The sequence below is a fragment of the Anarrhichthys ocellatus genome, unplaced genomic scaffold (genome assembly GCF_004355925.1).
Source record: "Anarrhichthys ocellatus isolate YVR2014 unplaced genomic scaffold, GSC_Weel_1.0 scaffold61, whole genome shotgun sequence".
Lineage (NCBI taxonomy): Eukaryota > Metazoa > Chordata > Actinopteri > Perciformes > Anarhichadidae > Anarrhichthys > Anarrhichthys ocellatus.
Genome location: NW_022280091.1, coordinates 260,273 through 274,792, shown reverse-complemented (window position 1 = coordinate 274,792; position 14,520 = coordinate 260,273). Strand labels below are relative to the sequence as shown.

Genomic DNA, 14,520 nt, shown 5'->3' with positions numbered 1-14,520 from the left:
CCATTTAAGGGAGTCGCCCCCTGGCCATTAGACTTCACTTTTCAGAACTGGAGATTGCCGCCTGCCTGTAGAGCTGTGAACAGACTTTGAGTTTTTAAATCGGTGGAGTTCCCCTTTAATATATTTAATGTTATACCACACATATATTTTTGTCTTACCATATGTTGAAAGACACGTTTATGCCATATACATGTCAGTATATCGTGTCACTCCCATTCATTTAGGATTGGCAGCTCTTAAAGTAAGTAAAATACAAAATCACTTGTGTCTCAGACAAATAGCTTTCAATATGTAAGGTATCAGAAAACTATGACGAAAACACTAAATCACTATAAGTGGGAGCAGCATTTATAATTAAAAGCTCATTTGTACAGTATGCTCAAATTTAGGCAAAGATTGCATGAATCATGTCTCATTCATCTCTGCTGCAGTAAACCCCGGCCTCCTCACTGCACTGACATTTTATGACATATCTCGTTTTCCCTGTGTGTAGCTTTGAGAGGGAATTACTCATGTCCAAAACATTGATTCAACAGTCACAAGCCATTAGAATAAGTCGCGTAAATCATGTAATTTAGAGGTTTCGCACTCTGACGCATAACTTTTAAAATGTCAGTGATTCATACTCTAAATAGAGTGGAAGGATGCTTGTTGCTGCTCAGTGGTCAGTTTGTAGGATTGGGAACTGGGAAGCTGGCAATTATGATGGAGGAACTGTGTGTGTGTGTGTGTGTGTGTGTGTGTGTGTGTGTGTGTGTGTGTGTGTGTGTGTCAGTGTTAACAAGAGAGACAAATAGTACACACAAATGGGAACAGAGAGAGAGAGAGAGAGAGTGAGAGAGAAGCAGGTGCATCACTAATGGCTTTTTAAAAAGGTTACAGCGTAGAGCTCTTCTTTTCTAATGGGGCTCCGGCTGTGCTTGAGAAGCAATTTCCGGAAAAGATAATGTTGTCGAGAGAGTGCAGAGAGTTCTCCGTTTGTGTGCCTGTGTGTGTGTGTGTGTGTGTGTGTGTGTGTGTGTGTGTGTGCATTGTCGTTAACAAGACTGACAAACACAAACTCAAAGGAACACAAAGAGGGGGCGGGGAGAGACTGGGGCAATTTAGAGAGGAGAGAGGAGAGAGAGAGAGAGAGAGAGAGAGAGAGAGAGAGAGAGAGAGAGAGAGAGAGAGAGAGAGATGGCCTCAATCTACATTTCAAAGTAATTGTGCCATTACATTACATTTATTAGCTTGATGACTGATGCCTAATGTGGGCCAGCAGAGGCCTCGTGTGGAAAACATTTTAAAATCCTCTTTTCTGTTTTAGCATATATTTACATTCCCAAAGTGCTGTTTAATTTCATAAATATTAAAACTGGTGAATAAAAAAAAACACTCAGGTCCTCAGGTTGACATGGTGAACACTGCCACCTGGTGTCCGTATCACCTTACTGCCACAACATTTTGAAGCGAGGTGCAGTAAATCCACTGTCTCCTGCCATGTTTAGGGTTTTAATTGTTTTGACATCCCCATCATTGAATTTACTGCAAATTAATGTAAGTAGGTGTGGGTCAAACAAACATAGGAACGGGAGACCGCTGTTCGTGTCCCGTACGAAACTAAAAGTAATATTGACATTTTTGTCACCTTAGTCGATCGTTACCCACGCGAGTCAGTGAAGTGAACGTCAACCACGCTTTTTTTCCCAAAAAAAAGCTATATTAAGTTTAAAACAGGTTTACAGTTCATAAATACATAGAAAATGTATACATATACATGCATAATACACAAAAACCGTGACAGCATCAGGTTTTTATCTAGAGTTTTTCTCCTTCTGAGGTCACTGAGTATGTGTTTTATAACCACATCGCTGTCTATAACTGTCTGATCACATACCATGACACATCTAGTTTTCCAGTTTAAAACATGTAATGCTGACAATGAGTTGAAAAAGATTTCGTCGCTTCTTATCTAACAGACCATACTGTACATAACAGAATTATAATTAACATGGAAAAGTAGGCCAAGGCCTTGAAGCATGGACCAGACCTCTTGAGCTCTGTAGCAGTCCACGAGTAGATGCTGTTGTGTTTTATCCTCATTACAATAAATCATGGGACATTTTGTTGTTGTTGTTACATAGCAACTCCATGATACAGTAGCTCATACAGCAAGTCTGTTGACAGACAAGAGCCAGCGGACAACTCTGATGCTCTCTTAAATATTTTAATTACTTCCTTTCCTTTAATATAAGTTACATTTTTTGATTCAATAAATCCTCTATATTTGAAATCGTTGATTTAAAAAAAAAAAAAAAAAGTAGAATTTGCTAGATAGACCATTCCAGTCTATTTTCACACAAAGGTGTAAACAATAAAATGAATAGGGTGCTTCACACCGGAGTGACTTGCTGGGACACTTAAATAGAACAGAGCCATCGTTAACGTTATTAGTAACACCTGTGCTTTTCCTTTTAATGCAAGTTGATATCCATCAAAAATGTCTCTTAATACTTTCACGTAGAGTGGTCATGGCTCATGATTTGAAGTAAAAGCATTAAACAAATGGAACTGGTAGAACAGCAAAGATATATCCTTACCGAAGAGTGCGAGATATTACAACAAATCAAGTGAGAAAAATGCAACGCAGGCAGTGATGTGTGGTAATTGCAATTTATTTTGGTAAATAAATACAAAACAGAAACATTTGTAACATGAAAATAACATCATTTTGGACAGTTACAGTGTTCTCCACCCCTTCAGTTGTTTACAAAAAAATATCCAGACTGAAAAGTTTTTCTTTAAGTAATCTCCAAGCTATAATGAGCGCCTTCTGCTTTAACAGGCATTGTTAGGGACGCCTTGGCAGGGGTCCTTTGAAGGCCTGCACTTACACACAAGCACAAGTGTGTAATTGTAGCAGCTACTTTTGACGGTTTAACTGAAGAAAAAAAGATTGCCAAATTAACAGTTTTGCTGCCATACAATGTGCTCATTATAAACATACACACAAATCTCAATGAACACGCGCATGTACACGCACGCACGCTTGATAAAATGTCTTTATATAACCCATCGCGTACTCTCCTACCACAATAACCTGCCCTGCAGTGTCCTTTTGAACGAAGCAGATCCAAAGCAAGTTGTGAGCCAAACACAGCGAGCGCATGCTGTTCGATTTCACACACTGCTCCACCGCGCTACATTCCTGCTTCAGACCAGGCCTCGACTCGTGTTCCTGCAGGACAGGTTCAGGTAGCTTCACATTGTTCACACTATTTAAACATAATGATAATGTAGTATATACCGTGTAAAGAAACCTATTTACTGTACAAAACTATACAAAACTCAAGAGGTCCTACCTCTGTGTTACACACTGATCTGTGCCATTGGTTCCCTAAAGTCCGTGTGAGGAAACAGCTGAACAGGACGGATAAAACAGTGGCGTCAACAACTGACGCAGAACTACTCTCATCACACAATCGCTTCGGAAAGCAAAGGGGTAACATTTAGATACAGGTAGAGAAAGAAAAAGAAACGGGGACATTTTATGCAAACTAACACCAACGAAGTAGTCCACATGGGAACAGGCAGTAAGTCGAATGATAAAACCTTCCAAATATTTCACAGCATGGACGTAGAACCTACAGCTTTTAGAAAACACACACCTGAATAGTCAGTAAAAGACATTTGGAGAGCTGATGGCAAATCTAGTTCAGGGATGAATTAACCGATGCCCCAAAAACAAATGGTAGTATCACAAGCACAGCCCTAGTGTGTATGAATCTCTCTTCTGTCAGAGATCAAACCCAAATCCCCCCCCATAAACAAATAAGACACAACACAGTTCACTGAACACCAAATAGGTTCATCTGTGCCATAATTTACAAAGGTGCTTTCCTCTTCGACTCTTGTTTGTTTTGCGGACAGAAATAAAAATCTGTGCCATAATACTCAACAGTACCTGCATTTTGATTACATAAAGGTCTTTGATTCTAATATTGTCCCTTTTTGTCCCCATTGTATTGTCCTGAGTGTTGCAAAATGGTCTGTTGAGGACGATCCACCAGCGATTGGAATTTTCTTAGTTGCCCGAACCCTCAGCTTCGCTGAATTACTTTGATTTGATCAAGTGTTTCATCAAGTCATCACCAGCCAACAGTCTTTAGAGTCTCTGTTGTGGGTCTTTGTGGAAAACAGGACAAGGAAATAGGGACACAGTATTGCTTCAACAGCTCTGGCTTTGGCGGGTTCTTTCATTGGGTCTTTTATCACCTGAAGGAAAAAAGGAGGCCATCGTGGAGGACAAACAGGACAGAACAGGACAGAAGGACAGAAGGACAGAAGGACACGTATCCTCTCCTGCTGGTCCTTAGCGGATGACAGGTTTCAGCCATGCACACCACACGCACGTGTGCGCTGTTCTGCCTCCTGTGATTGGTGGACCATTCAGACCTGCGTGGATTTGACTCGTCTGAGAGGATGTCGTCCTACGGGGTGGGCAGGGCAGGGCGGGGGGTATTCAGTGGGCAGGTCTAGACTGCGCTGGTGAGGCAACGCCGTGAGGGGAGGAGCACATCGGGAGGGGCGGGGGACGGGATTGGCTGATGGTCATGTGATCTCAGAATACGGTAGCCCTGGAGCCTAACAGGAGGGAAGAGGACAGAGAGAAGATTATGAGAGATAGAGAGGGAGGGAAGCAAAGAGGAAGTCAGCATAAATCCACACACATGAAACAACTAAGATTATCAGTGAAGACACCCTGACACACTTTTGAAAAAACGAGGTCTACAGCCATGCTAGCGGCTCTGTGAGGCTGTAGGCACAGTGGTGCAACATGTTTAGTTTATCATGTTAACATATGCATCACTAAATTCAAAGCCCAGCGGTACCTGATGGGAATGATATGCTTTTTAAAAGGTATTTGGGCATAAACAAAATTCATCTTCTGGGGAGCATGAGTGTCTAATAGCTGTTGATATATTTCCATAGAAATAGAATAGGAGCAGAGCGGACATGCCGATTCAACCCTTGTATGGGGCTAACTTCTGTTTAAATAAACCAACTTACAGCAAGATGCCGACTCATTTAGGTGAAGTTTTGCAGTAACGACTAAAACGAGCGTTGGAGTAGTAATGTTTCGAAGTGTAGAGAGCCAGAGTAAATCAGCAAAATTTAGCAACTTAATGCTTCATCCACATGCTCTTGTCACAGCGTAGGAAAGCACATCGACAGATGAGCGGCAACTTTGTTCGGCTAAATTTCTGTAACCTGTGTTACATTACAGCATGGTGGAATTAGCAACATAGCTTATAGGTTAGCAGTGCGCTAGTGAGCTAGCTTGCTAATTCCACCATGCTTTAATGCTACACTGATTACAGAAAATGAGCCGAGCAGCGGGCTGGTGGCCTGCGACAGCGCTGGGTCCGCCTCATTCCCCGCCGCTCCGGAGACGGACAAGGTACATAGCTAACTAGTCAGCCATCCACGGAGCTGCGTACACCCTCTTCCTGGCGAGCTGTGTCAGCACTTAACGGCACCTCTTTACTTTCTTTTGGTAATATGACCACTGAAAACAGCTCAATGTGCATTCTAGTTTACATACATTCTATTTCTGTTGGTATTTCATTTTGGACTAAAGGGGTGGGCTGACCGCGTGGCATTCCCCATAGCCATGCTGCTAACATGGCTAATAAGTATTTGCTCACCAAATGACACTTTTAAGTCAAAAATATGATCATGGACACTTTGTGCTACTTTTGATTATTTCAACTATTTGATCAATGTTTTTTCCGTGATGTTTTCCCCCACCCCTTACCTGGAGGCTACTTAACTTTTCGAGTGGACTCTCCACGCGGGGCAGGCTGAGGAGAGGAAGCCCGATCGCGGACTCTGGACGCTGTGGAGGCGGAGGAGTCGGCATTCCTATCTGGGTCTGCTTGAAATTGTTGATCACACATGACACCTGATGGAGAGCAAAGAAAAGAGTTATAAGGTAAAGGGAGGACAGAGATCCCCTCCATTGCACTCAGAAGAGGGAGGCTTTTCTGGTGCGTGAAAGTGCGCACCCGAACATTACTGAAGAGGACACTTGCAGTATGAGAGGGAGACAAAAAGAATGACATATTGTAGGAGACATGGGAAGATAGGGATGAACCACAGGGGGCACTTTGATCTTTAAAGTTAACTTTTGCAGAAAATTGATTTAGGCCAAGAGGGCCCAAGTCCAAATTACGCTATTTGAAAGTACCATGATAAAGACTCAGATCAGTCCATTCACTTTCATAGGTGTGACAGTGTGTCCCAAACTTTTTTTCTGGGCAACCACTTTTTAAAAAAAACATCGCAACACAATTCGTTTTTGATCTCTGAAATTCCATCCATCTCTTCCTCCACCCTCCCTTCCCCATATCTCCCTCCCTCTCACCAGGAAGGCAGCGATGGCCCCTCCGGTGACAAACCCAGCCAGGACATCATTCCAGTGGTTTCTGTGTTCAGTCACCCTCACCACCCCCACCAGCACGGCCAGAGACAGCAGCACCAGGCACAAGGTGGGCTTAGTCAGACGGGTCCCTTTGGTCCGGAACACCAGGGTCACGTACATCTGGAAGACAGAGATATATTTCAAATGAAATCAAAACGCCATGTTATTTGTTCACGGTGAGATGCACCGTGAACAAGTCTTCAGTCAGCCGGCTGAGACAATTCACAACGGTGAAAAGCTTGAATGAGCCACAAGAGGCCGCACTCCGCAGTGATTTCAGAGCAGCTGAAGGGTTCCATGGAGTACAAAAGAAAGCGTCGTAAACACACTGTCATGTTTGTGTTTTCATGTGTGTGCGTGTGTGTGTGTTTGTGTTCATGTCTGTGTTGCCAATTTCAGCTATGTTTTTACAAATTCTTGAATGTGTGTGTCAAATGTAAGAAAGTGTGTAGTCCTTTTCTTTACCGCTCTGACTGAATTAATATCTGATTTTTTTGGAAAAAGGTATTTCAGAGAGAAGCGTAAGCTATGATTGGCCAGTCTGCAATTGAGGGGTGGGGCTTAGCAAAGGGTAATTTGCAAAGTACAAAATGTGTTTGGTGCCTTTATTTAAGGTGTGTTGTAAAGTTATTCTCTCTCCCTCCTCCTAGCTGATTTATAAAAGCACCAGTAAACGATTCATCAACCATTAATAAATCCCTTGGTCACAGCCCCTGGTGTGTCTCCCATCAACCCATTGCACCCCGCCTAAAGTTTCCCTACCACCGTGTAGATGGCTGAGTAAAAGCTGAGCGCCGCGTCTTTGGAGGGGAAGGACTTGCGGGCGGACGCCACCAGGTACGGATTTCCTGTGCAGGCCCGGCGCTCGGCGATGTAGTGCACCGGAGACTGGCAGCCCAGAGCCGTGTAGTTTGGCCTGCAGGCGGACAGGAAGTGCGGCGTCTGGTTTCCTGTCACCACTTGACCGGCATTGGCAAAGATGGTGGTGGTGAAGAGCCCGAAGGAGTAGACACCTGTGTGACGGGGACAAAAAAGAGACGCAGTGGGAAAAGAGGGAGGGTTGGGCGTATGTAAACACAAAATAAGTGAGTCAATGAGACTGGTGCGAAACAAGCACTTAAATGTGGATTAAATGCTTACGCTGACTTCTAACTGTGTGGGAGTGAAATGCCAGACAGACCTGGCCTTTGCTTTCATATCTATGGTCCATCACTAAGATTCATAATTTGGATAAATACAGGCTACAGAGATGATGAAAAAGATCATCAGCAGAACATAAAGAGAGGGAAAATGAGTCCACAGGAGACATAAGAAGGACAAGCTATCTCTCTCTCTCTCTCTCTGGCGTTGTAGGAGTGCTGGTACAAGTCTAAATGAGCCTCGGTCCCAGAGCACAGAGGCTCTATTCAGTCCAAGCTGCAGAACCTCTGATCTTTAGCACTATAACTGACCCAGAAAACGTACAATCCTGCGGAGGAGAGGGTTGAAATAACAGCAGTCGGCGGTCACTATGGTCTTCTCCTGAGCTCCCTCTGTCTTCACAAAGAAACTGGTCACTTCCCCGATCAGAATCTGGGACAAAAAGAGAGACAGAGAAACCACACATCTTTTTTTATTTTTGTCAGACAGAAAGCTAAAACTGTGTGATTAAGGATTGATCCGCTTCACCAGTTAAATGTGGTGCGCAGCAAAAATTATTCACGGCCTCGCAGCGATTACATTTCTCCTTGGCCGGCCTGCTTTATATTTCCCTCACCATTTGGCTGCTTTTATGCCGCTTTAGCAAATCCCAACATTAACACCTCCCATTCACTCTCATCAGTGGGAGTTTGTCGACCTCAATGTCTCATACACCTGCTATCTCTCCATTTCTCTTTTTTATTTATTTTTTTAATTCCGTACACATTTACAGCAGCTCTATAAAACCAGGGATACACTTTGATTAATAATGCCGTGCTGGTTAATAACCCCAAAAGCGAACATTGGGTTTGCCAGGTAACATTAATCAAACACATCTTGTACCATTTTTATGAAATATTTTAAATGGATTAATTTACCCCACCCTGATCGCACCTCCATAAAACCGCCATTACATCTTTATTATTATAGCCTTAACACATTCAGAACACCCATTTAAAGAACCCACCCTCAAGGCCTTGGGTTTAAAAACCCAAGTCCAATCAGCAGGGCATTGATCTCTTTTGACAAGGGAATGAATCAACACCATGTAAAGCACATTCCTGGACACCGTTACACCCCGAACCTGTTTGATCAGAGGAACCCCCCGCAGCCGACAGAAGCATGGATGGATGTAGGTTACATGCTCATCCAATATGCATGGCCCAGAGCCAGGAGTGTGGGACGATGCTGATGCTCACTGCGCTGCGTGTGACAGATGACGGTGGAGGTTTTACACCATAGCGCTGACTGTTATGGAACGGTTTCAGTGAGGGGTTGTGGGGCTTGAGTTATGTTCCTTTTTTTGGAGCGCGAGGCGACCAGGAGTGCCACAAAGTTATGCAGCCCTGAAGTCATGTGAGGTGGTGAGAGAGGGTTCTGGGTTCCTTCAGGCTATTCTTTAAGAGATGATGGCGGTGTGGTTGTTTTGTCACCTTACTAGAAAGTTCAGAGAGCCTGATACACAGATTTATTTTGGTTCTTCCGTACACAGAGAAAACACTGCTACGGCTGTGGCTCTTCAGTTTCCTTCAGGTTCCTCTTCCCAGTGTTCTCAGAGTCCCCCCCCCTCTCTCTGACTGTGTTTATGTTTTGTCTGCGTGTGCCGGTGTGGGCGTGGTCTCCTGGCTCTGCTCGTTCTCCTCACCTGCTGCTCATCAGCTCGTCAACGTACAGTATGTCTGGGTTTGAAATCATATAGTTCTGTGCTATTCATACTATTCATACCATGTATGAATAAAACAATCAACTGCCCCACAATGCATCGCGTCTGGGTGCCTTGAGACCGGTCTAGTGAGATTTAGAGCCAAGCTAAAAGCTGTTAATATGACGCTTTATTAACTTTTAATATGTTGTCAGGCGAGAAAAGTAACCGCTGAGATTACCAGTAACGTAAAGACTTGCATTTTTATATAGCGCCTTTCAAGTATTCCAGGTCACTCAAAGTCACAAACACCCACTCATACACTGATGGCAGGGGGTTGCCGTGCAAGGTGCCAACCCTGCCTATCAGGCTCTAATCTAAATATACATTCACGCACATTCACACACCGATGGCTCAGCCTTCAGGAGAAGTTTGGCGTTCCGGATCTTGCCAAAGGACACTTTAGACATGCGGACTGGAGGACTCTGAGCCACAGCTGCCCAATTTGTGGTCAGTTTATTTAAAACACAACGGCATTTCACAAAACACAACGACTCAAAGCAGAAAAGATATAGGTATTGGACTCTCATGGGTCGATCTAAGTTATTGTTTGGGACCTGAATGGCACGTATCTGGTCTTAGTCCCCATCACTTTTTCCAAGTCATTTCGTGGGTCACTCTTGTTATGTTTCCACTCTTACTTCTATGATGGAGGGACTCGTAGCGTCCCTCCATTAAAGCGTACAGGGAGCATCACAGATTTCACCCTGTCATGTTGGATTCAGGGAGAGATTTGTGTTCATTCATCCTCTCCTGCAACATCTTCCGTCCCACAGTGCTGTTATGCAACAAAGACAGACTTAGTATGTGACGGCCTTATATAAAGCCTACTGTACTGTACAGCACTGTCAACAAATGGTCCGACTCGTTCCAGTTAGTATATGTGTACATTTCAGTGGGCTGCTCAAACCTACAGAGCCACTTGACGTCTCCGTCTCTGCGTCACCATGAGCTCCATTAAGAGGGAAATCACTACAGATGTCTTGCAACACATGGTTTCCACAGGCCTCCGATTTTCAGGGAGGTTGTTTAAGAGCTTCGGGCTGCAGGAATTCTTTGAGCTGGTAGTTAGGTGTGGTATAAAATTGAATCGGAGCGTCTGTGGGTTGTGCCAGAACACATGTAGTGAGCGGATTATATACTCAGGGAGCAAGACCGTGAAAAGATTCAAACACCATGAAGAAAAATGCAGTGTCGCTACAACAGAAAACCGCGCGGACAAACTTTAACAAATGGTTATGGGGGGAGAAGAAAAGGAGGAGGAGGAGAAGAAGAGGAGAAGGAAGTGGAGGAAGAGGAGCGGAGGAGACAGCAGGCACTGATGATAGTCAGCTAGCAGCCAAAAGGGCAGAAGGCATGAGAGACTTGCAAATGGCAATTAATCAGCATGCAGCTGAGATTACAGATTAGAGAAAAGTGAAAAGAAAAGAAAAGATGATTGCAACATAATTGAAACTATCAAAAGGCTCATTTTGAACTTCCCAAACTGGCTTCAACAGCTGTGTATGTGGCAGTGTGGCCAAAACAAGTGTAAGAGATGTGCACTACAACAGGAAGATGCCACAAAATAAAAGAGTTTCAGAGTTAAAAAGAGAAGACAACACTAACTTTGGCAGTGTGTGAAACAGATACGGCTGCTGCAGCCCCAGACCTAATAAACACACAAATGTTAGCTGCGAAACATAACAACAACAAAACAAAGAAAAGGGAACGAACAGGAATATCTGATGTATGTAAAATCAATTTGTCTGTCTTTGTGGTACCTGACGACTGGAGCTCATTTTAAAGTTTGCCATGAAAAGCTGCAGGTAATAACATCGTCTTGTTCCCACTCTCTGTGTTCTCTCACTGTGATGCAGAATGAAGTCTCCATCCCCCCCATTAGGGAAGCAGTTGCAATGTCTTCTCCTCGTCCGCTCACATCACTTTTTCTCAAATGCTCCCAAGCTAATGTGTTTACATCCGCAGCCGGCGGGTGATGGGGTCCCACTACGCTACATTTGTCGCACAGCCATGTATTCAAGAGTATCTGCTGTCGATTCTAATCCCTTTTCATACAGATCTTACTTGAAAGGTTGCTTCGTTGCTGCTCTGCTTTAATCACAATAAAAAAAGGTGTGTGATAGAAAAGAACTGTAAAAATGTATTGATAGCTCCGGGCTCTGTCGTAACCATGCTCCTCTCCAGCAGCTCGTAGTTCAGACGACCGCAGGGATCAATATTCATGCAGAGAATACACAAAGGCTACAATCTCTTGGTCTTTGACTAAAATGCTAATAACCTTGCAGATGTTTTCATGGCAGCTATGTAGTTAATTTGATATCTGAGTAGGAGTCAACAGAGAGAATGAAGGCTGGACTGGAAGCTTTCTGTTCAGCACCTGATAGTGACGAGTTTTCTACTTAATCGAATATCTTGAATTGTTATTGTTCAGGCACACTTCTACATGTCGCCTTCATCCATGGTATGTCACAAATGTGTCACTGGAAAGCGCTCCTGCATTCGCGACCAGCTAGTGTGGCATTCAGCAGCTAAAGAGAAAGATACATCCCCAAAGAGTTGGTGGAGACCAAACCAGAGCTAAAAGGAGAGTGAATATTGGAGTTGCATTCGTCTGGTGGGCAGAAACACGACTCCAAATGTACAATTGTAACATGTCTGCAACATCAGCTTTATATCGTGGAAAAAAAATGTAATGCTGTGGTCTTGTGGCCCTTTGCCATGTGCATGCAGCATTTTTCTTTTCCAGGTAGATATTGATGTTTAATTTTACATTTTAAGCGATCAAATACAACACGAGCACCACCATGTTGGCTGATATTGTAGCCGGGGTATTTATGGTAACATAGAATGTGTTGTAATAGAATATATTGTGATGAAAAACTAAAACATAACGTTTAAGTGGTTTCATGACAATATATTACATTGAGATAGTGAGTAATCATGGTGGCAACTTTGTCTTACAGTATCTTAATGACATAAAGATACCATCAGCAGTGTGTCTCTCTGTCTTCCTTTTTCATCCACACCGCAGCTTCTTCTCAGCAGAACTTCTCTCAAACCGCAAAAACAAGTCAAAGAAAATAATAAATGCCATTTGACATTTACAGGACTGCAATTGCAGTCCATAGATGTCATTATTGTTTCGTCACTGATTTAAAAAAGATGCTATATGCCAAAAATAAATCAACAAGCACAAGGCAACACATACCGAGACATGAGCAAACAAAATTCAATGCAACACACTTGGAAGAGAAACACAAAGCGAAGAAAGGTCTGACACACAAGCAAAAGGCCATATGCACTAATGGAAAGTTAATGAAAAAAAAAGTTTGTGCGCATGTGTGAGAGAACAAAAGAATTATTAGGAGACCAGAGGATCGAAAAGAAAGTGGGGAGAGATTCGAAAAAAAACGCCCCATTCTCTCGGAAGAAGATGAGATGGGCTGACATTCAGCAATCCTGAAACACAAAACACAAAAGATTTCCTCTGCTTCGAAAGTAATAGGCTGCCTCAGACGGAGGAGAGGATGGTAATTTGAGGAGTATTTTTAAGGGTTCAGCTGTAGTGCAGATGGGGACTGTCAGTGTACCATCATGTAGCAGCTGAAATACACTCTCCTGTCCATGCTGAGCTGTCTGCTGCCATCACTTTGTTTGCCATTAGACAACGTCGGTCGGTCTTTTAGGTCTTTGTGGTTAGGTTTAGGCAACAAAACTACTTGGTTAGGCTTAGCAAAAGATTGTGGCATGGGTTATTACATACGTTTGTTGTGTAAAGTAAATAGTCTTTTTACGTAACAGGCATTAAGTACATAAGTTACTGTGAAATAATGGGACATAAACAACGGTCTCCTCGGTGAAAGTCTGTTTGTTTTTCCCAACAGCCCACCACGACTCTCACTTTTTATACTAAGTTCCTCTGATTGTCAAATAATGACGTGGATGGGTTTAAATTGGAGTCAGTTGAAAGCCCGAAGTGTCTCATACAGACGCTAAAGGGTGCCTCGGTATCAGACGTCGGGGGGCACAGACCAAGCGTCAGTATTTGACGAGTTGGGAGTGAGAACAGGTCGGTTTACCTAACAAGGCAGGTATGACCGACATGGTTCAATGATAACTTTCAATCTTGTTTCCTTTAGTCTTGGCGGAAGCTCAAGTTTTATTCTCAACTGAAAATCAACTGGAACAAGGTGAAAACCACTCGGCAGCCAATTAGCGTTGAGCAGATGTTGACTGTTTCCTCGAGGCAATCGCTATGTTTTTTAGGCTGCATTTATTTTACCCTCGGATAGTCAGAGGGATGAAGAGGGATCTCAACTAGTCAGAGGAGATGGTGTGATTAGAAAACAGGCTGACATGTGTGTAAACACCTGAAAAGAGAGAGAGAGAGAGGGATGACAAGAGGAGAACAGAAAAAGGGGGAGAGTTGAGAGAAATTGGAGGAACTGATGAAAATGACACAGAAAAAGAGAATGAGAAGAAGAGGCGGCTGAGTAATGACTGACATAAAGCGCCTCAGAGAGCAGAGATCACACGGCCTCCTTTGTCACGAATGTAGGAACACGTGTTTGTGCACAAACGTGTGTGTGTGTGTGTGTGTGTGTGTGTGTGTGTGTGTGTGTAGCTGTTTGTCAGACTTTGTCGTCAAGAGTGTTTTGCAACTCTGACAACTATATAGATAAATTGAAAGGATTTGGGGTGGAGCAGAAGAAGAAGAAGACCACATGAGGGGAGAGTGGTGGGAGAAACTCCGGAGGCTGAACGCGACATAATTGGCTTTCTTTGATTTTCTACCTTTTGTGACACGGTGACAGCCGATTGTTGGGGCGTTCTTTTTTTGCTTCTTTTTCTAAAAGCGTGACTCCAAACAAGTGTGTCTGCTCGTACGACGAAGTTGACAAAAGATGACAAACGAGGTTCAAAAAGAGAAAATCGTGAAAAAAGGAAAAGCGATGAAACAGTGATGGTAAAGACAGTCAGTTTGAAAACCTAATTTTCCGAGGAACGTGTAGTGGGACAACAAACTCCCACTGTTTAGAGAGGAACTGTAGACTACTGGATGTTTCTTAATCATCACTTTCACTTCACGGCTCCTCCGCAAAGATACATTGCTTGAAAAACGAAAGACAGCACACATACAGGGATGTATACGCATAATAAACACACCGTG

At 43.4% G+C, this 14,520-nt stretch overlaps 1 protein-coding gene across 2 annotated transcripts in view; it reads right to left on the bottom strand.

Moving 5' to 3' along the window:
* Positions 1 to 2,641: 2,641 nt before the first annotated feature.
* plppr2b (phospholipid phosphatase related 2b) overlaps positions 2,642 to 14,520 on the bottom strand; it is a 41,869-nt gene continuing 29,990 nt past the window's right edge. Inside the window, exons 4-8 of one of the 2 annotated variants that reach the window (XM_031871936.1) lie at positions 7,918 to 8,038; positions 7,229 to 7,479; positions 6,410 to 6,586; positions 5,817 to 5,947; positions 2,642 to 4,626 (exon numbers count right to left, since the gene is read on the bottom strand). In XM_031871936.1, the coding sequence (XP_031727796.1) occupies positions 4,518 to 4,626; positions 5,817 to 5,947; positions 6,410 to 6,586; positions 7,229 to 7,479; positions 7,918 to 8,038 (789 nt within the window). In that variant the 3' untranslated portion in view covers positions 2,642 to 4,517. Of the gene's footprint in view, positions 4,627 to 5,800; positions 5,948 to 6,409; positions 6,587 to 7,228; positions 7,480 to 7,917; positions 8,039 to 14,520 lie in introns of both variants that reach the window. The other variant, XM_031871937.1, reaches the window with a different exon arrangement.